This window comes from Astatotilapia calliptera, chromosome 13 (genome assembly GCF_900246225.1).
Source record: "Astatotilapia calliptera chromosome 13, fAstCal1.2, whole genome shotgun sequence".
Taxonomy (NCBI): domain Eukaryota; kingdom Metazoa; phylum Chordata; class Actinopteri; order Cichliformes; family Cichlidae; genus Astatotilapia; species Astatotilapia calliptera.
Genome location: NC_039314.1, coordinates 3493203 through 3515532, shown reverse-complemented (window position 1 = coordinate 3515532; position 22330 = coordinate 3493203). Strand labels below are relative to the sequence as shown.

Below are 22330 nucleotides of genomic sequence, written 5' to 3'. Positions count from 1 at the left end.
GATGATCCGAATGTAGAAAATCTAAACGTTTCCTCCATCACTGAAACGTTGAATCTTGTGCTTCTGACAAATATAGACACAATTGTCTGTAGCATGCATTGGCACTGGCATCAGTACTGATGCTAGTCTATGTTAAGAGTTTTTTTTAATTGCTCACTCCTACAATCATCCACTTAACCTTGTTTCAAGGCTCTACATCAGCGTCTGCTTTTGATCCTGACACACATGCTGTAATTCTAGCAGCCTCCTGAGGTCATTGTCAATTAAAGATAAACATAAAGCTTTTGAACAGACAGGAACGTTCGTCACCACACATTATCTACATCTCTAATCTCAGTGTATTCAAGTTGACGACTATTCCACAGAATACATATCATAAAGCTTATGAGTGCACGTTGTGAAAGTTTTTCTAGAAGCAAGTTTAACCAACTATCTTGAAATATCCTTGGATCCTTATTTTGGGGGATTATTAAATATTATTTAACAAAATCTCAGTTTCAGTAGTTGCTGGAACATAAAACGTGTATGCATACGACTTAAAAAAACAAAACAAAAACAAGGATTGAAAAGACTTTTTCTTCTCCTGCAAGTTTTACTACTACTCCCACCTTTGCTGTGCAGAATTCCCGTGTACACTCGGTGCATGCTGTTTCTCTATGATGCGTCTCGTGTGGTGTGTGTGTGTGTGTGTGTGTGAGTATTGTCCACTTGGATACCTTTGTGCACGGCTTCAGTCCTTAACCCCGACCTTCAGAGCAGTGGAAGTCTTTATCCGGGACAAGTATGAGAGGAAAAAGTACTACAACAAAGAGGCTTCGGCCACAGCTCAAGTGAGTATCAACAACACTGTTTGTGTTTTACAGTTTGTGAGTGTATGTTATTGTTGTGGTTCCATGCAGCGCTGCCACAGTTGGAGGCGATTTCATGTAACCTCAGTGTGAGTGGTTGCTTGGTGGCTCTTTGATTGATGTGCTTAAGACAGAAAGCAACATAAATGTAAAATGACGGCTTTTCTGTCCCTTGAGCTTTGCTTTTTTTATTGGGAAACCTACCTTTTTCCCCTCTTTAATAAAAAAAAAAAAAAAAAGCTTTAACAGTAGCAAACACTGCATGCCAAAGTTTTCTTTAATCATGAAATAGGATTTTTTTTTCCATCCCTTTCCTTTTCCTGAGAAACCAATGATTTCTGAAAGGCTGAAACCTGCAACAAATAGTGTTTGGCAGCTGCCGTGTTTAAAGTTAAAATGTGTTACTCATCATGTTTGGCATCTTTTCCTCGCACAAGACTTGTGAATGCCTTCCAGTAGGAACTTTTCATGCCAGAACCTCAGTTTCTTTCAGTGCACTTATCTTTCACTCAGCCTGAAAAATTAGTTGGGTTTTTTTTTGTTTTTTTTAACTTCCACTGACCTTTTGTGCACTTTAATCTGTTGTAAAAAGGATGTTTGCTAAGCAAAAAATCTTTTTCAACCCAAACAATAGTCTTGCTGGATCCAATACAAAGAGTTGCTGAACACAGTTGGAGAATAACCTTTCAAAAACACTGTTATCTTCTCATACAGGTCTTTATCAGTAAGTAGATAACTGTGTTTATGTGTGTGTGTGTGTGTGTGTGTGTGTGTCGGTGTCACGACTGAAGCTCTGTGTGGGTGAAGGGAGAAAAAGGACATGATGGTGTAGGTGTGTTTGTGGGCGGATGAGTGCACATATCCTTGTCTTGTTTCCACAGAGATATCAGAGGTGCGTGCATCTCTGCATGTTTCAGTGAGTGGGCTGTTTCTGTACTGTGAGTTACTCCGTGAAGGGCGGTGTGAAACTCCACAGAAATTGGTGTGATGCAGTCAGACTGTGTGTCTGTGTTCACATATGTATCACCTTGTATACTCCCAAAAAAAGGACAAAAAAAGGAGAGAACTGGCAGTTGTTATTATCCATAAACAACAACAGCACAAAATGTCTACATGCTTTCTGCAAAGTTACGAATTGTTAGGCTAACTTGTAACTAGCCATCTTTAGCAATTTAGCAACAGAAATAATCTCATAATTTTTGGACAGATTTGAATTAGCTAGTTAACGCTAGCTTACATGTCATGGTTTAGTGAAACACTAAAATTGGACTTTTCTTAACATCAATGCTTTTCATAGGCTCATGTTTTATGTTAGAATCTGACCAAAGTTGGATTTTAAGCAGAAATACCTGCCAAATTGTCAAAGTGTGCTAGAGTTTATTTTAAAGTTTCAAATGTTGGTGTCATAATGTATTACCTTTGATATACTGTATTTAACACACTGGGTAACTTTCATCGCTCTGGGTAAAAGGCTATCCTCCTCCTGATGTATTTTGGTACTGAAGTAAGTATAATCTCAAATAACTTTAATTTCACTGGCTATTCAAAACAGCCCTAGAGCATGATGCTACCACTACCATGCTCGACAGTGGATATAGTGTTCTTAGGTTTGAAAACACACAATGAGTTGTATGTTTGTTTGAACTGATGATTTTGGAATCTGCAGTTGCTCAAAGAGACCCTCACACCTTGTGTAAATCTACAATTCTCCTTCGTAGATTCTCACTGAGTTCCTTGGAGTTTGCCATTGTTCTGAGTATTGGTCAGTTAAATTAGTGATGTCAAACAAATCCTGTCTATGTCGGCAAAGAGAAATGCCCGTTTGTTGTCAGTTACAATTACTAACAAGAAGCTAATAATCAGTTTCCTTGTCAAGTTAAAGACATTGTAGAACCCTCAGCACCACTTATTCAAAGATCTAAGTCAGTGTATGTTTTTATTTGACCTTTGTGGATTAGAGAAAATCCAGTTCAAACTGTACAATCAATCTGCACTGAAAAAGAAATCATCAACAGCTCCATGACAATTTGTGCTGGTAAGTGTATGCATGTAAACTTTGGACCACAACTGAATACTGTATATCATCTATATTCAATACTGATGCTCATTTGGGTAACGCAAAGACATTAGATACTTTTCAAACTTCAGCAACTTCCACCAGCGTGCTATGTATGAGGTGTTTGTGTCGATATTCTGTGTTTGGTTGTCTTCAGCGGTGTTGCTTTGCATTATGGCCAAATATCTACACTTTAGTCTCGTCTGTCTAAAGGATTATCGGGTTGTAAACAAACCAAATGAGTATACGTTTTTTTTTTATTTTTTTATAGGTTTGGCTTGGAGTTGTGCGGGAAGAGTGTTGAAAGAATTTGGTCCAAGTGTTGTATCACTTCTGAAGGTTTCCTGCACTATTCTCACACTGGCACAGACATTACGTGCACTTTGTAGTAGAGAGCTCAGAAGGTTAAACTACCTGATCCAATGAACGACTTTAAAACTTTAGATCAGATTAAATCTGACATTTGCTGGTTCACATGCAGCGCTGTCAGGGAATGTCTAGAAAAATTCAGGCGTGCTGAGCCTATGTGATGAAAGCTTTCCAGCTGAGGCCGCTGAACTATTACTGCGTGAGCTTTTTTGTTAAATTTTTAAGCCAATAGGTGAGAGGTGTAAAACAATGAAAGATGGAATATTAGACTAATAGATGCAGTCTGTCAAGGAAGTAAACTACCTAACTGAAGAACTACCATGTGGTTTTTGGATAAGCTCCATTTTTAAGGATCTGAATGATTTTTTGCAACAAAATAGTTTCTTTATTACATCAGCTAATTCATTTTTTTGTTCTACAACTCCTTTAAGGTAGATTTACATGATTCACATTTTTGAGTAATCCTTTTTTAACTTGATACCTTCAGTTTAGAGTGCCCCCTTACTGATTTCCCATTTTTGTGTTTACATGTGTTATTTTTGTCTAATATTTACATTTGTTTGACAATCTGAAGCATTTAAGTCAGTCAAACATACAAAAATGGGAAATCAAGAAGGGGGCGAATGCTTTTTCACACCACTGTATCTATTAAACGTGCTTTTTTTAGCTCCTTTCCTGCCTCCTTTTAAGCCAACTTTCTTTTGATTGACTGCCTGTTTGAACAGCAGATGGGCGGGGCTTCTGAGCTCATAGTCAGAGCTGTGCGCCTGACATGACCATATTAGTTAAATCATTGACAGTAGACAAAGTCTGTGAAACTGTTAACTCTGAGCTTTGCCTCACAGGCAGTACTTGCAGATATGCTCACCTCTTTATTTAAAATTGAGTCCTGTCTGAAACAAAATAGATAAAAACAGAGAATCTGATGCGACAATTGTGGTGGACTGTGTGGAATTCTGAAGGATGCAATCTTTGCTGCAACAGCATCACATCCATCACCTGCACCTCCAGCATGCTGTTTAAAATACATAGATAAATAAAAACAATAATAATAATACAGTGTGATGATGCAACTGCAGTGACAGAATGACACAAAATGTTTCTGGGTGCTGTGTGTCCAATCCATAAATCAAACCAGTGGATGCCTTAAAGTCATTCCAATACACGAGCACACATGTGCATACGCCAACTGTAGCTCAGGGTTACTGTAGCCCGCCCTCTCCTCTTCGTTCTCCATCTGCGCGAAACTGTTTAAAGTGATAATGAGTTGTTTTTAATAATTAATTTGCATATAAAAGCCAAGCCGTCTGCGTGGGTGGCAGAAACAGATCCTAGATCACAGTCTGGCTGCTGGCAATGCTTCAGAGAAAGCCAGAGACAACACAGAGTGTGTGAGAGAGGCAAGAGGCGAGTGGGACAAAGGGGGGAAAAATGCATAAACTGAGAAACAGAAGCGAATGAGGGAAACTTAGACATTGCAATGGAATAAATATGCACCAGAGGAAGCCTGCTGTGAACAAGCCAGTGTGAATTAAAGCACTGCTTGGTTTTTATATTTCAGAGTGTTTCCTTTGTGCTGAAACTTTTTGTTGTTCATTTTGTCTGCCTGCTGTCAGATTGAAGCCTCGCTAGTTTGAGTGAAGAGCGTTTTTGTAACGATTGAAATTGCTTTGTGTCATTTCTGTAATGTTATTATTACATCACAGTAATGACTCGAGGGCTTTGTATTTACAGATAAACACACTGTGAAGACGAAGGTTGCTTTACTTTGACAAATGTAAGGCTCATGTTGACAGACATGAGGATGAGCAGCTGATGCTGTTCCACTTGTTTATGTGCCTTCTATCAGGCAAGGGACAAACTCAGGCTCAATACAGAACAAGCCAGCCATGATTTTTGTTTATTTTTTTTGTATATTAAAGGAGGTTGCTGTCCTGTTTCCAGATATGTAAGCATATAAGCTATGCTGCCGCAGAAGGAGGAGGCTTTCCCCAGGCAGCCCTTCCAAACAAGCCGTTCCTGATTGTACTGTCATGAACTTTTAACATTTAACATGCTGACTGAATCAGAGACGTGGCTCTTGAGTTTTTTGCAATTTGTCTGAGAATGTATGATCTGACCTTGGGGTGAATTGTCTGGGAAGATTGTGGCATTGTGTTGACACATACCTGGATATTGCAGACCAGCAAAGTGCCAGATTTTCTGCTTTTATTGAGGTGGTCACACTTGTTCCTGATCATCTATTCATGTTACATGCAGTTCGCTTATACTTATATTGGCTTATACTGCACACACATACACTGTGTGCACAATTATTAAAGTTGTATTTTTGAGCATTAATTTCATTATGGATCAAGGACAGTCAGTCCAAAATGTTAATGAACCTAAACCTGAATGTTTAAGAATGTAAAAGTGAATTATGCAATTAATTTTAAAAATGAACATTTTCCCATCTCACTAGTTTGTTTGCAAATGTTAAAGTGAGAATAATAAAACAACTCTCAGCCTCCCAGACACTGTTCAGAGAGGTGTACTGTTTCCCTACACTGTAAATCTCCCGTTTAAGCAAGGCCCACAGGTTCTCACGGGTTTAGGCCTCCTTCCTGACCTTTGGCCATGTCATTATCTTTTCATGCTGAAGGCGTTTACCTGCTACCCATGTACTGGAGTACTTCGATGCATGCGATGGAGCATTGTACTGCATAAAAATCATGGTCTTCTTAAAAGATGCAGACTTTTTCCTGTACCACTGCTTGTAGAAAGTGTCTTCTAAAAACTGGCAGTAGGTTTTGGAGTTGATTTTCGAGCCATCTTCACCCTGAAAAGGTCCAACCAGCTCATCTTTAATAATACCACCTCCACCTTGCTGGTGTCCGAGTCGAAGTGGAGCTCTGTGTCCATTATTGATGCAGCCACAGGCCCATCCATCTGGTCCATCAAGAGTCACTCTCATCTCATCAGTCTATAAAACCTTTGAAAAATCTGTCTTCAAATATTTCTTGGCCCAGTCTTCAGGTTTCGACTTGTGTGTTTTAACTGTTTACTCAGTGGAATCTGGTGGCTTTGAGACCAAGAAAGTGACTTCAGTAGTTGTCATAAAGGGCTGTCTGGTGTGTGTTTTTGCTGACCCTATCCACAGCTTTAGCTCTAACCTTCCTGTTAGCAGCGTGCTGTGGCTCTGTCCTTCACATTAAGTTGTGAGCAGTCCAGTTGTAGCTTAATGCTTAATAGTTATTTATTTGTAACATCTCAAGTGGAGAAAATTCTGACTTGTGAACTTGGAAGGTGGTCTGTTCTTCCAGGAGGCTAAAGGAATAGTAAGTGATAGTAAGTGACTTGACTTTACAGAACTTTACAAACATGTTTGACTTCAAAAGTACAAAAACCTTTGTCCTTGAGTTCAATATTAAAGTCTCCTGTTTGAACAACTGCGTTTCCATATTTGAAGCCAGATCTTCTGTTAGCAAGAGATGTGATACAACAGCTTCTTACCATTTCTGAAAGTCTGAGAGGGGGGAAAAAGAGATTGTGTAATGTCAAACAGCCTTGTTGATGCTTGCAAATCCTACTGCTTGAAGTTCTGTTTTTTTTTTAACTTCTTTAGAAAGCCAGTAAAAAGAGAACTTGATAGAGTGCAGTGGTCTTTTGTCATCTCTGAATGCATGCATGCTTTTCCCCCTGCCTGAGTAGCATGCTCTCATTGTTCTGCTGTGAGTAAATTAGTTGGATTGTGTTTGTGTATAAACCACAAATGATTTCAGTGTTACTGGAATCAACAATCCATCAAAGTGCATCTTGCAAACCCTCGGTGATGAGCCCAGTGATTGGCCTAAAAATGTCACAAGAGAGCAGCGCGGTCGCCTTGGAGGAAGGCTGCTGATTTTTAACCTTATTTGCCTGTGTTAGTCATGAGTGTCCTCCCCGCAGTGTCCACAGTACTTACCAATGTTGTACATGTTCTAGCAACTAGCTGTGGCAACCTAGTTAACTTCTGCCATGCTCTGACATGTTATTTTCTGACGTCAGTGAGCAGATGAGCTACGGGGAAGGTTAGACAGAGGTCGCTTTAAGTTTGTTTTTTTTGGTTCAGGAGAACAACACAGATTTCTCATTTTGTGAAAAGGATGGGTTGACAATTACATTTGATTGCGGCTTACATTGCAGCTACTTGTTGTGCAATTTAAATACAGTAAGTCACTTTTACCTTTTAATTTAGCCAGCATACAGTAGACATTAAATCCACCTGAGGCAGAGATTGACCCGCTATTAAGGGTTTGCTATAGATGTGGCTGTTAGTAACATCAGAAATATGTAGAAGGTGACATTCAAAGTAGTCCCAAGGGTCCCAGTGGTCATAGCAGCAGTAGGAACTGCAACCCCCAAACAGGAAGAGTGGCTCCAGCATGACATCTGGAGTCTGTGTCCGGTAGCGTAGAGCAGAACTAATATGGGAATTTTTTTAAATGACAGTTTTTTTCCTATTTATGTTTGTCACACTTTATTGTTTCAGATGATCAAGGAGTTGTAAATATTAGACAAAGATAACACACGTAAACACAAAATGCAGTTTCTAAATGAATGTTTATTATTAAGGTGGACAAATCCAAACCTACATGGCCCTGTATTTTATTTCGGCATTAAACTATGGTTATGGTAGTGTGATGGTCTGGGGCTGTTTTGCTGCCTTAGCACCTGGGAGACCTGCTGTGGTGAATGGAGCCATAATTTCTGCTGTCTATCAAAACATCCTGAAGGGAGAATGTCAGTCCGAATGTCAATTTAGAAACTGCATTTTGTGTCTGAAGCATTTAATTGAAATCAGGAAGGGGACAAACACTTTTTCACAAAACTGTAGATACTTTTTATTTGGTGATTTAAAACCAAATATCTCCGTCCATCCATCAATCCATGTATCTTCCACTTATCTGGGGCCAGGTTGCAGGGGCAGCAGCCTGAGCAGTTGGGTCCTGTGTTGGGTCTGCCCTGGGGCCTCATCCCAGTAGGACATAACCAGAGCACCTCACCTAGGAAAGATCCTAGTCAGATACCTGCTCCACCTTAACTGGCTTCTTTAGCGTGGAGTGGCAGCAGTTCTTCTCTGAGCCCCTCTCGAAAGACTGAATTATTCACTCAGTCTCTAAGGGAGACGCCACAAACCTGGCTTTAGAATCTAATATTCCAGTATATTGGTCCAGTAGACTTGGATCAGCTGGTTGTTGTGTTTTGTGACATTCCAAGCATGTGCGTTGCCAGCAGGCAAGTTGCAAAAGGACCTGGTGGACAGACTATGCAACATCAACACTCATAACATGGCTGAAGGATGTTTCTCATGTTTCTTCTTTACTTTTTACATTTTTATTTATCAGTATTTCTAAATGCAGACAGTTATATATTGAGAAATGGCTAATATCAGCCAACAATACTGGACTGCAGGTAGCTCTGTTGAGCTCCATATGATACTGCATAAACTCAGTTTCCTCAGATTTTGTTGTCACAACTCTTTTCTGTTTATTTCATGTTAACATGATTTAATTGAACAAAAATCGTGTCATTCTTGAATCTTGAAAAATTGCACCACACTCAGAAACTATTTTTGCTACTGGATTAATTGTCGACTGTCAGACTTTCAAATTCTCACACTGAAAATGCTACATACAGATGAATAAAATCAACTTTCTGTAATTTAGTTCTTTTAGTTCCAAAGTGGGAGTTTTCTCACTGTAAAGACTCGAGTTCAGTGTTGACTGTGTGCTCTGTGTTCTTGAACTTCGCCTGAATTGTTCCGTTTTTGGTAGTATTTCCACTATTTATTTTCTACAAAAATAGTTTATAGGTCTACTGTATAGAATTTAGGGGAGTGTCGTGGTCAAAATTGAATATATTTTAATATATTAGTGATTACATCCACTAATTAAATTACTTAAAAACAGGTCACTCCCTTACAGCTTTCTAGCCTTTTCTCTGTTGTCCAACCTCAGTAACCCCTACCAAAAATAGTTTTCTAGTTGGTATTCAGTTGGTTGCCGTTTCAGAATCAGAATCAGAATACTTTATTGATCCCTGGGGGAAATTAATATTTTTTTGTTACAGTGCTCCATTATAAACCAACATTAACAAGACAGACAATACGCCAAGTACGCGATCTTACTTCTAGGTGCTTGGTTCTTTAAATACTAATTAGCAAAATTAACAGGATGGTGAACCTGTGTAACTTTATTCAGTATTACATCAGGTTTCAATATGATATAGGGATGCAATGATGGTTGCATTCTCCAAGCCATGATCCAAAGAAATTACTGTCTATTTATTCAAATCATGGAAATTAAAAAAAGAAAAAACCCACATCAGCTCTTATCATCAGCAGTACCAAGCTAGCAGTGTTAGCCTTGAAAGCTGGGTATCTGCTGATTTATTTATTTTTTCTTCATGTGTTTCATCACATGATTTAATGAGCCTAACTGCTCCAAGAACCTGCAAAGTCTCTGCTCATGAAAGCATGATTCAGTTCATGGTTATAAATAATCATCCTGATATTTGCCTGCTTGATGTTAGCCAGGTTCAAGATCGTCTGTGAATCTATGAACCAGACTGTAGTTTCAAGACATTTATCATCTCAACCTTTTAAACCCACAGTCTGGTTCAAGACACCGTTCTCAGACCAGTTAAATACTGAAGCTTGTCACTTGCATTACTTCAGCTCTTTTTGCTGAGAGAAAACACAATTCAATGCAACACTTTAAAAACACTTGAGGACCCTAATGGTGAGCTGAGTCTCGTGTTATGCTTCTTGAATGTGTGTGACAGATAATTGCAGCACTTAAAAAAACAGCATGTACACTCAAGCCACTAAATGGCTCAGTATTATCGACCGTTGCAAAGATTTGCCAAGCACTTCAAAAGTGAACAGTTAGTAACACTCTCGTTCATATGATTTGATGTCCACAACTTTTGTCTAGTCTGAAAGCTGTTATCTCTTTGAGCTAGAACACCTGTTTATTCTCAGTGCACTGGTTATTATAAGGCAAAGTCTCTAAAATGAGAGAAAGAAAATCCCAACTGAGTTCATGCTGAACTCTGAGCAAGTATTTGGTGACTGGGGGGAGGAAAAACTCAAGCTCAGAAGTTTCTTTCAGGTTAGTTTCAGAATATTGACAAAAATGCAGAAAAAACACATCCCTATACCTCATTTTTGAAGCTAGGTGAAGAAGAGAGGTGAGCAGCAGTATGGCTTCGTGCAGGGAAGATTACTCCAGGTGATGTTTGCTTTGAGAGATGGAGAAGGTCAGAAGGAGTGTTACTGTTTTCCTCGTTCTTCTTTGATCCTTTGCTCATACTGAGGCTGCTGGTTATCCACTTTATCTTTGTTACTGTGTTTAAAATTTCCATATTCATCTGTGTGATTGTGGTGGTGATTTAAGTTTCTTATGTTTGTTGGTACTAACCCCCTATTAGTTTACTTTGATGAACCTGGTCTGCGGTGAGAGGTTTCTACGTTAGTGACACTTGTGAGTGTGCACGCAACTGTTTTCCTGAATAATTGTGTGTGTTGCTCATGCGTGAAACGGACCGGCTCATTACTGGACATATGTGAGACTCACTGCCCGTTCACTTGTCAGGGCCAAGAGGGGGCCTGGCCCATCAATCAGTGCATCTCTAACCACAACACATAGCTCAAGGTCACTTAACAGACTGCTTTGTGAGAACACCGTGGAAGTGGATTAGAGCTCAAACAGCTAACACTATCCCTCGGCCTCCATAATTCTTGTTTTATTAGTCTCTGTGTAACTGTTCCACTTCTCTGCGGTAAGTGTTCTCTGTAAGAGTACAAATGAAGCTGTTAAAGGTCTGGCCAGCAGACAAATTTCAGTAAAGATGTTAAGCATTTTTCTCTCTCACTATCAGCACTCACCACACTAGAGAGCCAGACACTTCCATCGCTAAGTCCTAATATCTATTCAACCTCTGTTCATCCTCTTTCACCCAGTGCGTACTAGTCTTGTTATCTATCCTTTTTATATCCCCCCTCACCCTCCCCTCCCTCTGCATCCCTTTAGCCTCACCCTCTTACCCTCCAGCCTCCTTTCTCTTTATCTTCATCATCAGTCCACCTGTGGCTGTTTAGTATTGACATCTCCAGCAGCATCAAAGTCAGAAGATGAGGAAGTTTTGAGAGAAATGTATAAAAAACAGCCTTAAAAGACATCAACAGAATGAGTTAGGGGGGTAGAAAATGCTCTGAATTCACATCTCAGCTGCGCTGCTTTCACCACCACAGGCAACAAGAGCAGTAGAAGGGGGAGGGAGGAGAACAGTTCTCTGTTCTGGCCTCAGAAAGACATACTGTAGTCAGCGTTACTTTCCACCCTGAGGTGGTTTAGGGAGCGGAGGAGGGGAGGATGGCACTGAGAAAGGAAGGAAGGTGGGTTGATGTTAGTGATGCAGTGTAACATCTTTTCTTGAAATGTATTTTTCCCAGGGAGTTAAATACTAAAGAGTGTTTTGGCGTGCATCACTTTAGCCTCATTTTAGCTTCCAACAAAACAAACCGTGTTGTGTGCAGGAGCTTAACAACAGTGTGCTGCTGGAACTTTGTAGCTTGGTTTGAGACAACAGGACTGACACCCACAGCTTTCTTTTCTTTCTTTCTGTTTTTTAAAAACTTGCTACTACGATTGAACCATGGAAGGTTTGTCTGATCATCAAGGTAGGATCACTTGAGCTCGGACCAAGAATTGGATTCAGGTCAGCTGTTCCTGGTAGCGTGAGTCAATTCACTCGCTTAATTAACAAAAATGGACAATTATAAATATACATTCAGCCAACCATCATTTTATAGTTCCACCTGTGATCCAGTACACTCCCAGGCATTGTGAGACATATAATCCCACAAGTTCTGGATCTTATTCTGTGCCTTCTCCCTGCTGGATGCGCCTAGAAAATTTCCAAAGGAAGGCCTCGAGCTTGCATGCAATCACATGCCCAAACCACCTTAACGGTCTCCTTTTGATGCAAAGAAACAGCTGCTCTACTCTGAACTCCACTGACACATACAAACTCTTCTTTCTGTTTGAATTCAGGTACACACTTTGCTATTTTGGATTCTCCAAGACAAAAAGAATAAAATATAAAAAAGAGTTGCGACATTATCTCTTTTTTTTCTTCCTTCATATCTTTGGTGCTTCATCTCACAGTGAGACAAGTTTCAAGCTGTCCTCGTAACAACAGGAATAAAATTCTGACAGTATCTCGATGTCTGTCAATGTGACTGCTACAGTCCTAATCAATTAATAGGAATGCAACAGATGGAAGCATTGTGTAAAACAAATTGAAGGTTGGTTGAAGTAACAGAAAGCTCAGTGTTTAGTTGGAAACATCACAAATTGTTTGGATGTGAATGCAAACTGTAAATTACAATCCAAACCTCCACCACAGCAGTCGGCCCACCTTTAATCCGCATGATCACAAGGTACTATTTTTACTTTGTAACAACAAATATGCACAGATGCCTGTGAAAATACAAAAATATGTAATAGTTGTAGTAGGATTCACATCTGAACCACCTGCAGCATCACATGGCATGCAGGATATTAAAAAAAGCAATGCAGTTATTTATACATGTGGAAAAGCAGCAGTATTTGGTTGAATAGTTTATTATTTATCCTGAAATGAGACGATGCATAATTATCCACAGAATCCCCAATGTAATGTTTATGAAAAAAAAGCTCTATATTCTTCTGGGGTCTCCAGAAATACATGTCCAAAATTTACTCTTTGTTTTTTTTGCAATTTTGAAATGAAGTGGCCACATCCTTGTTTTTTGAATTCTGGTCATTTTCTATCAGTGCGTCTGAAAGGCCTGCTGATTTAAATGGTTAAGAAAGTTAGTCTTTAAGATATAGTAATGTGTGATAGGAAAATGAGACGTACAAACATCCATGTGTCTGTGAAGGTTCTCAGTCATCCAGGTCATCGGAGTCTTTCTTGGAAAGAAAAGAGTCTGGACTTCTTTAAGTTTCTTGAAGACATTTCACCTCTCACCTGAGAAGCTTCTTTAGTTCTAAGAGCAACTGGTGGAGAGTCCCCCAAGAGAGTCATGAACCCCCTATTGATCCTCTACCTAATCACACGAGCCAAGGTGTGAAAACGGGTGTGGGTTTGGACAGAGAAGACAGATGGTTTGAAAGAGGAGTGAAAGAAGCCATCTATGTCCACTGTGAACAACCATCTTTGAACAGAGGCGGTGGCTTACGACACCCTCTGCCATCTATAATCCAGTTTTGAGATCCCTTCCCAGACACCTTAATGCCCACTCACCTCCTGGGCCATTTGACCTTAGGAAATCACATGATAGGGTGAGGCTAGGTGATTAGGTAGAGGATCAATACAGGGTCCATGACCCTCTTTGGGGACACTCCCTTAGGGCTTAAAATCTTTGACTCTCCACTAGTTGCTCTTAAAACTGAAGAAGCTTTTCGGGTGAGAAGTGAAACGTCTTCAAGAAACCTAAAGAAGTCCAGACGCTTTTTTCTCCCAAGCTCCTTAGACTACAAACATCCATGGAAGTTCAGTTTAGAAGTTCAGTTCTAACGATTTTGAAAGTCAATATTTTGTATGGCTTCCTTTTATTCTTCAGCACAGCCTGAACTCTGTGAGGCAACTTCAGGAATAGCTCTCCAGGCTTTATGAAGAGCATTCAAAGCTTTTTTCGGATGCTGCTTTTTGTTCTGCATCAAGATGATATTACAATGCTTCAGTAATGTTGAGGGGGTTGTATCTTGCTAACATTAAGGAGTTAAAATTTAGACCCAGGAGTTCTCTAATTTTCCTGCAGTATGTGTGAATTGTAGTTTTATCACGAGAGCATGATTAAAGTAATTTCAGACCCTAACATTTCTCGCTTTTTATGGTTTTCATTTATACTGGTCCTGGGCAAAATCTTGTTAAACATTTCCCTGTTGCTCCACGCAGCTCAGGCGGTGCACTGTGTCATTTTCACCCACGTAACAGACTGCAAAAGAAATGTATATATTTTTAGTGCTTTTATGACCTCATTACTTTTGCTGCTTTTAGGAATAATTACTCTGTTCAGCTGTTGTGTGGAGAGGCAGTAAGTGGAGACGATGTGCAAATCTTGAGGGAGGTAGCTGGAGCCGTGGCGCATGTAGAAAGGCAGCAAACAGACAGATGGCAAAAAATAAACAAGGAACAGATAAAGACAAAGGCAAGGTAGCATCACAACTGTTTACTTAAATCTGCTAACTGACATGTCTCATTACAGCCAGGAAGGTTTTAGACTGTTATGTGATGAAGTGGCTGATGGGATTGGATTGGTATGAATTTTGAAGACGGACTGAAAATGGCAGTAATTACTGTAGAAATTGTGTTTTCATTCCTTGGTGTTGGGCTGCCTTTCGCGATAGATTTTCTTTGCAGAATGCAAACGTGTAAAATCAACAAAATATAAGGTTTGAATTCTGTGCCAAAAACACGAAATCTGTAATATATTATGCATGCAGATGTTTGCAGCGATGGAAATGAACCTTTGTGGACCATATTCTTTTCAAATTTCCCTGCTAACAGCTATCTGTTATTTGATTGATCGTGCAGCCTTACAGCTCATATACTGTATGTCAGCAGAAGTCGGGTCAACACAGTATTGGGCACATGGTCATCATGTTATGCCCGATCGCTGTAAATAAGAAGAAAACTTAATGCAGCTCAAACTCCCTCTAAATTTGTGCTTGTTAAATGTTATGTTAAATTACCATGACTAAATAAGAATTAGTCAGATCTAAAGTCATTTATTTGGAAATGATTTAATCGATATTTTAAATCAGTGAGTAGAAAGCACTGATCTATGTCAGGTGAAATCACCAAATATTTCACTCATCTCTTTGAGGAAAAAGCATACAGAGAAAATAGGTTTTCATTTCCTGCCAAGGGCTGAAGAATGAGACTATTTCATGAATTTATTGCTCCTGAAAAAGTCTAGTATCTGTGGCAGTCCTTGGGGGATGTCTGCTACTAGACAATACAAACAACCTTTCAACTTCTCCACAATTGTAATGTCAGAGGAGGATGTGGCTACTGTCATGCTGCCTGATAGCTGATTCCTATTCTATGAAACGATGTGATGGACAGAAAAACAACTATTTACTGTAGCTGGTTGGCTGCAGAGTTCAATGCAAACCCAGCTGTCGGTCTGTCTCGAAGGTCAACGGCAGGTTAATAGAGGTCGTCCCTACACTCAGTAACTGTGGGTTTGTGTGTGATGTGAGTCTCTATTTAGAGACTATTCATCCTGTGCAGCTGCGGGGCTGAATATAACCTTGGTTTGCTGCATCTCCTGAAGCAAAGACTACTCTGCTGTAGTGGAGAAAATCCTTCGTTCCCTCTAATTAAGTCACTCCTGTCTCTGCTTCACTCTCCTCCCCCTCCGTCTCGCTCTCTCTCCATACTGTGCCCTCCTTGTTCTTCTCGTCTCTCTTGATTTTTTTCTGTTCCCCCTTCTCCTCGTCTTCATGTCTAACCCTCTGTCTGAAATTCTGTCTTTCAGCCGAAGTCGTCTGAAGCGACTCCTCCCACCACTTTGCCGTCCTCGCAGACTGACAAGAGCAGACAGGAGGTGCACATCTCCTCTTTCACCCTTTGGTGTGGTGGTGCCTTGCTGTGCTTGTGTTCTGGTGCCGTGTAGTCTTCCAGATTTATGTCTGAGTCCCGTGTTAGTGTCATGTTGAGACAAGTGAGACAAGCTTCTTTAATTCTCTTTCTGATCATTGGCCAACCAGCTGGGTCCAGTCCTGGATCTTTCCATCCTGCCCTCAGAAGATTCAGCCTTAGATTTCAGATGTGTTTTGTTTTTTTGGAGTATGGGAGAGTCCTCGATCACACTAGGTGCTTCTTCATCCAGTTGCCTCTGTGTGTACTGTGCATCTGGAAAGTATGTTGTTGATTATGTAATTTTACAGCCTTATCCTAAAATGGATTAAATTCCTTTCACACAATTCTACACACAATACAAACACAATGACGAATTGAAAACATTTGTTTGGAATATTTGCAAATTTATAAAAAATACCCCCCCCCCCCCCCCCCCACACACACACACACACACACACACACACACACACACACACACACACACAAATATAACATGTACATATATAGTCACAGCCTTTGCTCAGCACTTAATTGAAGCATCTTTGGCAACATTTGGAGCCTTGGAGTCTTTTTGAGTGCGAATGGGCAGTTTCCCATTCTTCTGTGCAGAACCTCTAAGCAACATCTGATTGGATAGGGAGCATGGGTGCCTGGCCATTTTCAGATCTTTGCAGAGATGTTTACTCGGGTTCAGATCTGGGCTCTGGCTGGGCCACTCGAAGAGATTCAGAGTGATCCTGAAGCCACTCCTTTGTTATCTTGTCTTGTGTGCTTAGGGTCATGGAATTTTTCCTCCAATTTTAAGTGTCATGGAAAAGGTTGTGAATACTTACATACATGTTATAAACATTTTGAAACAAATTTGGTAATTCTAAGGAGCTCACTGAATTGGAGTGTGGTATCATAATAGGAGGCCACTGCTGCATTGAGCCCTGAAACTTTTTCCCCCTTTTCACAATCCACTGTAAGTGGTATTACTGCAAAGTGGAGGGACCACAGCAGCTCAGCCATGCAGTGGGAGACCATGTAATGTTACAGAGTGGGTGTCAAAATCACCAGTGCTGTGCTGACTCAGTAACTGCAGAGTTCCAAACTTCCTCTGGCATTAACATCAGCACAAAAACTGTGTGCCAGGAGCTTCGTGGTATGATAGTAGGTTGCCTATTTGCAAAAGTTTGTTTGGTTATTTATTACAACAAAAACGGTAATCTGAATATTCTGCCTGTTACACATTAATCCTAACACTGTTAGCCAGTGAGCAACATTTACTTCTGACATTACTTCATCTTTGCTTTGTGTTCATAACGTACGAAGAGAAAGATCTTATGTGTGTCCTCATTAGAATAGAGATTTGTGTTGGTCTGTAGCCTATAGGTAATACTGTTAAGTGGTAATTCTGAGACGGTGTGTTTCGGGTCTTTTTATGGGAAAATGCAAAGGTAATGTAACAAGTAGTCTAGTAAAGACAGCACTGATGGCTCCAACATGCACAAACATTTGACCACACAGCATGCAAGTAATTTGCACAAATGTCTTTGATATGCTGCCTGGCGATGGTGGTGACTCTCAAAGCGGAGCCAATGAGAACCCAGTGAGAATCTGTATTATTTTGGCTTACCCTGGTCAACCAGAGGGAAACTGGTTTAAAAAGCAAACAAAACAAAAAATCAAGTTAGAATCATAGCCAGCATAATAGCAGGCAAAGGATCCCAGCCGCAATTTATTGTGTTTTATTAGTGATGATCAGATGGGATTATAATACCCTGTTAATGCCTCTGAAGCAATGCTAGCCTCATTAGCTCATAGATGATAGAGTTAGAAGTTTGCCGCCTGCCAGTGCCTCATGATAATATACTCTAACTTGGTGATTGATATGAAAACAATAAGGGAAGATGCAGCCAATGTCTTGTAAATGAACAGCCAAGAAGCAGCTGAAGCAGAACTGAGACCAGTATCTGTTATGCTGCTCGTGTATAAACAGCAGCTATTGTCGCTTCCCCTGAGAGACACAAAGGATTCGGAATTAAAATTCAAGAACAAATTTTTCCCCTGTGACAGTACTTGACATTGGACATTTCTTTTTATAATATATTTGCTTTTTAATATTTCATACCACTATTCTAAAGTTTAAAAAACAAAACAATCAAACAAAGAAGAACCGCTGACTTCATATGCTCACAAAAGATACAATGTCCATAATAACAGCAGATGCCCTCAGTGCTCGTTCTGATGATCATGAAGCTATTGTTTCTCATGTTCAAGTAATTGCAGTGAGAATAGAGCCAGCGAGGGAGAGAATGAGGCGGTTATTGTTGTCATGATGGCTAGATTGTAGGCTTTACCTGCTAAACTAAAGCTTTCCTCTTCGGCGTCCTGACAGTCATTAGCTAAAGCCTGTTGGCATCGGTGCTGACTCATTTACATATAACAAAGCAAGACAGCAGCATTAACCTGAAAACATTACAGCGACTCTGCGCGCTAATAATGTCTGCACATTAAGTCTGCATTGTGGGCGCATTATAATCACATTAAGGAAAGGGATGTAATTGTTTCCGACGTGCTATGAGGTACAGCAAATTTTACCAGTCCAACTTATGCGTTCTCATATAGAACACTATCAGGTGAAGAAAAGTGGCTTGTTTCTCGATTCCTGAGCAGTATTACGTGTTAATTATAGTATCACAGGGGACAGCAAAGTGTCAGTTCAGTGTGTCAGGAAAATATTGTAATTATCAGTTTGATTTGCTCTGTTGCACCTGAATTGTTGAGTGTAGAATTGTAAATCTGTTAATAACTGCTACAAATTGTATGCATGTATGGTCAAGCCCACTGTGTGTAAACATGCATTATTATAGTTAATGTTACCTGGAGTTTTTAACTTCTGCTGATGTAAATATTGTCCTGAGCTAAGCAGAGAAAATTAAGGAGGTTTAATTGAATTATTTATTATTGCCATGTTAGTTATTGCTATCAGCAATATCCCACTTAGCATAGAAACACGCAACTCTCCCAGATAATGTCACGATGGTTTATGGTTTTTACCAATTTCAAATTTAGTTTTATGTAATTCTGTGCTGATGAGCTTCAGCCTGATGTCATGGAGGAGAACAGGGTCAGGGGTAGGAATGAACTTTGGTGCTCTTAAGCTGCTCAGTTCTGCCAAATTCATCTAATTAATTAATTAGTAACACTTAATAATCTCACCTGCAAATAGGGGCATAATTCCCCTGTAACTAAATTGAATTTCAAGGTATTTGAAATTACAGTGTAATTATATTTACCTCCAAATACTTAAAGGCAGGCACACTAGAATAAGGAAGTAACACATCAGGTTGTTACAGAAAACAAAGACATAATTAAATTAATTATTTAATACTTACTGTGTAAATTATTTTAAGTAGTGCATTTACAGGAAACAAGAATTTACATTATAAGTAAATGTAAGTAGTGCATAAGAAATTTAAGGTGGTGCCAAAATTCTGGGTATTTTACAGGAAAAGAGACACAAATTACACTGTAAATAATTTTATTTTATTTTTTTGTGTAAATCAGCCTCATTACCTCCTTATGTGGTGAACTTTAAATATTATAGGTAAATGTAATTTCGCTTAAATTTCAAATAAAATACAGGGTGTATCTAAATCAGTGTTTCCTACAGAGCCCCGCAAGGGACATGGGAGAGAAAAAATTACGATGAACTTTAGCGAGATCTCGCAAAAGTTGAATTCCAACAATGGCGGCAGCTACTTAGTTGTAATATTACTCTTTCTGGGTCACAAAATAAACTTTTAACATATTTTGAGGCGTGAATGTAGTTGTGTAAACGTCAGATATCTGCTCGGTTTACAAGACATCACATATTTGCAAAAGTGCTCCAACGTTTTCGGAGATCTGACACCCACCATCTCGAAGCTAACGGGAGGTCGAGACCTGCTACAGCCGGGAGGAACACTGTTTTCCCGGCACATCGTGCCTCGACCTCCCGGTCGGCTTCGAGCTGGCGTAATAGCAATGGATAAATATTTGAAAAGAAAAAGCAGTCAATCTGATTGGTCCCAGATGAAAGCAAAAACGGTGTACTGGGGACAAACCGAGCCAATTCTGCTATACCTTCTGCATGGGGAAAAATGATCAATATGCTTTTTGTGACATTGTGCCGTGTGATTTTTCTCATGTTAAATATGTGCTGCGGCTCCAAAGTTGGGGAAACACTGGTCTAAATCATCTGATTGAAGTTTGAGGTGAATTTTAAAATACATTACTGAATGTAGTTTCACAAACACAACTTGCAGTTGTTGCGAGCATGTCTGGGGTCGAGTCTAGCAGCACGTGTTCTGATGGTACCGGTGAACAGCTCTGTAATTAAAGCACTGTGATTCTTCTTGATACACACTGAAATTTATTCTATTACAGGGGACTTGCAAGCCTTAGTCATGGGCCGTAATATAAAGTTACCAATTCATTTTAAGAAATTGCAGTTTCCAAAATTAAGTTTTTCAGATTCCATTGGTAGCTTGTCATTTTGTACTGCGGCTTTCATCAGTTTCATGTCTATTTGAGCCAAAAAGAGCTCCAGTTGTCACCCTGCATGTAAATATCAATGTGAAGAAGAAGAAGAAGGGACTTGTATAACCAGAATTCCAGTCAAAAAACCACACTGACCCAGGCTTAGTATGGACTTATTATGCTTTTCCTTATTTTCTGTCATATTGTGACAGTGGTGGACATTACACTTGGCCAGAGTTTCATATAATGAGGTGACTGTGTAATCCCTGTGGGCCAAAACTCGGGCTGCTGATAGTTTTTCTAGTCTTTCGATAAATGCGCTCCACTCAGACACAGAACCCCACCCACCTGCAGTTTACCTTCTATTTGCATGTGACAGCCAATCAGAATTAAGTTGGCTTTAAAAGAGAGGAGCTATAACAACTGGTTTCACATAGAGGATGAACTGATGGGCTGCAGGGTCCAGCATGCTTGCATAAGAACAATTTCAACTAGGAATCGTGCAAAGCTAGTCTAGTAGAGTCAAAGAATAAAAATGTGGAGCTGAAAATGAGCACAACGGGTCCACATAAATGTGTGTACATGAGTTAAATGGATATGTGTGTTGGTGGCACCAACTATACGCCACTGTCTCACACTATCCATTCATTTTGTTCACAGAAGGAGCGGGAGAAGAAGAAAGAGAAGGATGGTGACAAAGTAGAGAGACACAACAACTCAAAGGTAGAAACAGCGCTCATAAATCATGGATTACAGGTGTAATATGAAAAACGAGAGATGTGATTTAGGTTCATATGGTTCTGGAATGGATTCAGTTATTGAGTTGAGCCTACGATAAAACACAAGTAAGCTTAGGTTTTAACCATGACTGCACTGTACTGTCAGCCAACTTAATGGAGTGCTGTGGTATATTTGCGGTTTTGATTTTCAAGCTTCAGAAAAGCCAGAAAATCAGAACCACAGCAAGCAGCAGTTTTAGTAAAAAAAAACAATCTTTACAGCCTACTCGGCACTTAACAAACACTGTAAGTTGGCAACTAACCGGTGAACAGGAGTGGAGCATTCTGGGGTGTTTTTACATGGAACCATCTGGAAAGTTTTCCCTTGAAACTTTGTTGATTGGTGCAGGCACTTAAAAAACACGTTGAATGAACATCTGTCTGTCTCTTCAACAAATTAGATCAATGAACCACCACCACCAGAATCAGTTACAGTTATTGAAACTCGTCTTTCACTGATGAAGCACTCTCCAGTTTTTGAGAGACCTAAATATACGGCTCTAGTAACCCATAAATGATGCAGATTAATCTGACCAATTGGGAGTTGTCTTAAATCTGAGCTCAAGTAGCTCAAGAATCCAGCTACCTCGCTAGTTAACACCTGCAAGAAAACCTATAACCATATCTCCCAAAACGTTGGGGTAAAATGTATATAACAACATAATGCAATGGTTTACAAACCTGTAAACCTGTTTTTATTCACAGTAGGATATTGGAGCAAATCGAATGTTTAAAGCAAGAAAATGTACAATTTAAAGAGTTAATAAAGTCATTTTCAATTTGATGGCAGTAAAATAGAATAGAATGCCTTTATTGTCACTGTATATAGGGATGGGTATCGTTTAGGTTTTATCCGATACCGGTGCCAAATCGGTACTTTTGAAACGGTGCCGGTGCTCAAACCGGTGCTTAAAGAATGGAGAACACAAAATTGGTCCAAAAACCTCTCATGTTCAGCTGGTTTTTTGTAAAAAGATAACAATGTTAGCCTTTTCTGCAGCTATGGGGCATATATGGTATCACTCTTGGCTGGAAGCAGTGCTTAAACAATGGAAAAAACACAAACTTTGTCCTAAACCTCTCATGTTTAACTGTTTTCCACTTTTTCTTTG

The 22330-nt window shown here is 39.7% G+C and overlaps 1 protein-coding gene across 6 annotated transcripts in view; it reads left to right on the top strand.

Annotated features, from left to right (window-relative positions):
• Positions 1–22330, top strand: part of LOC113034599 (stromal membrane-associated protein 1-like) — a 147089-nt gene that overhangs the window by 31255 nt on the left and 93504 nt on the right. For 2 of the 6 annotated variants that reach the window (XM_026189297.1, XM_026189296.1), the window contains 3 exons: positions 755–830; positions 15830–15898; positions 21100–21162. In XM_026189297.1, coding sequence (XP_026045082.1) covers positions 755–830; positions 15830–15898; positions 21100–21162 — 208 coding nt within the window. The remainder of the gene's footprint in view (positions 1–754; positions 831–15829; positions 15899–21099; positions 21163–22330) is intronic. The other 4 variants (XM_026189300.1, XM_026189298.1, XM_026189299.1 and 1 more) reach the window with 4 other exon arrangements.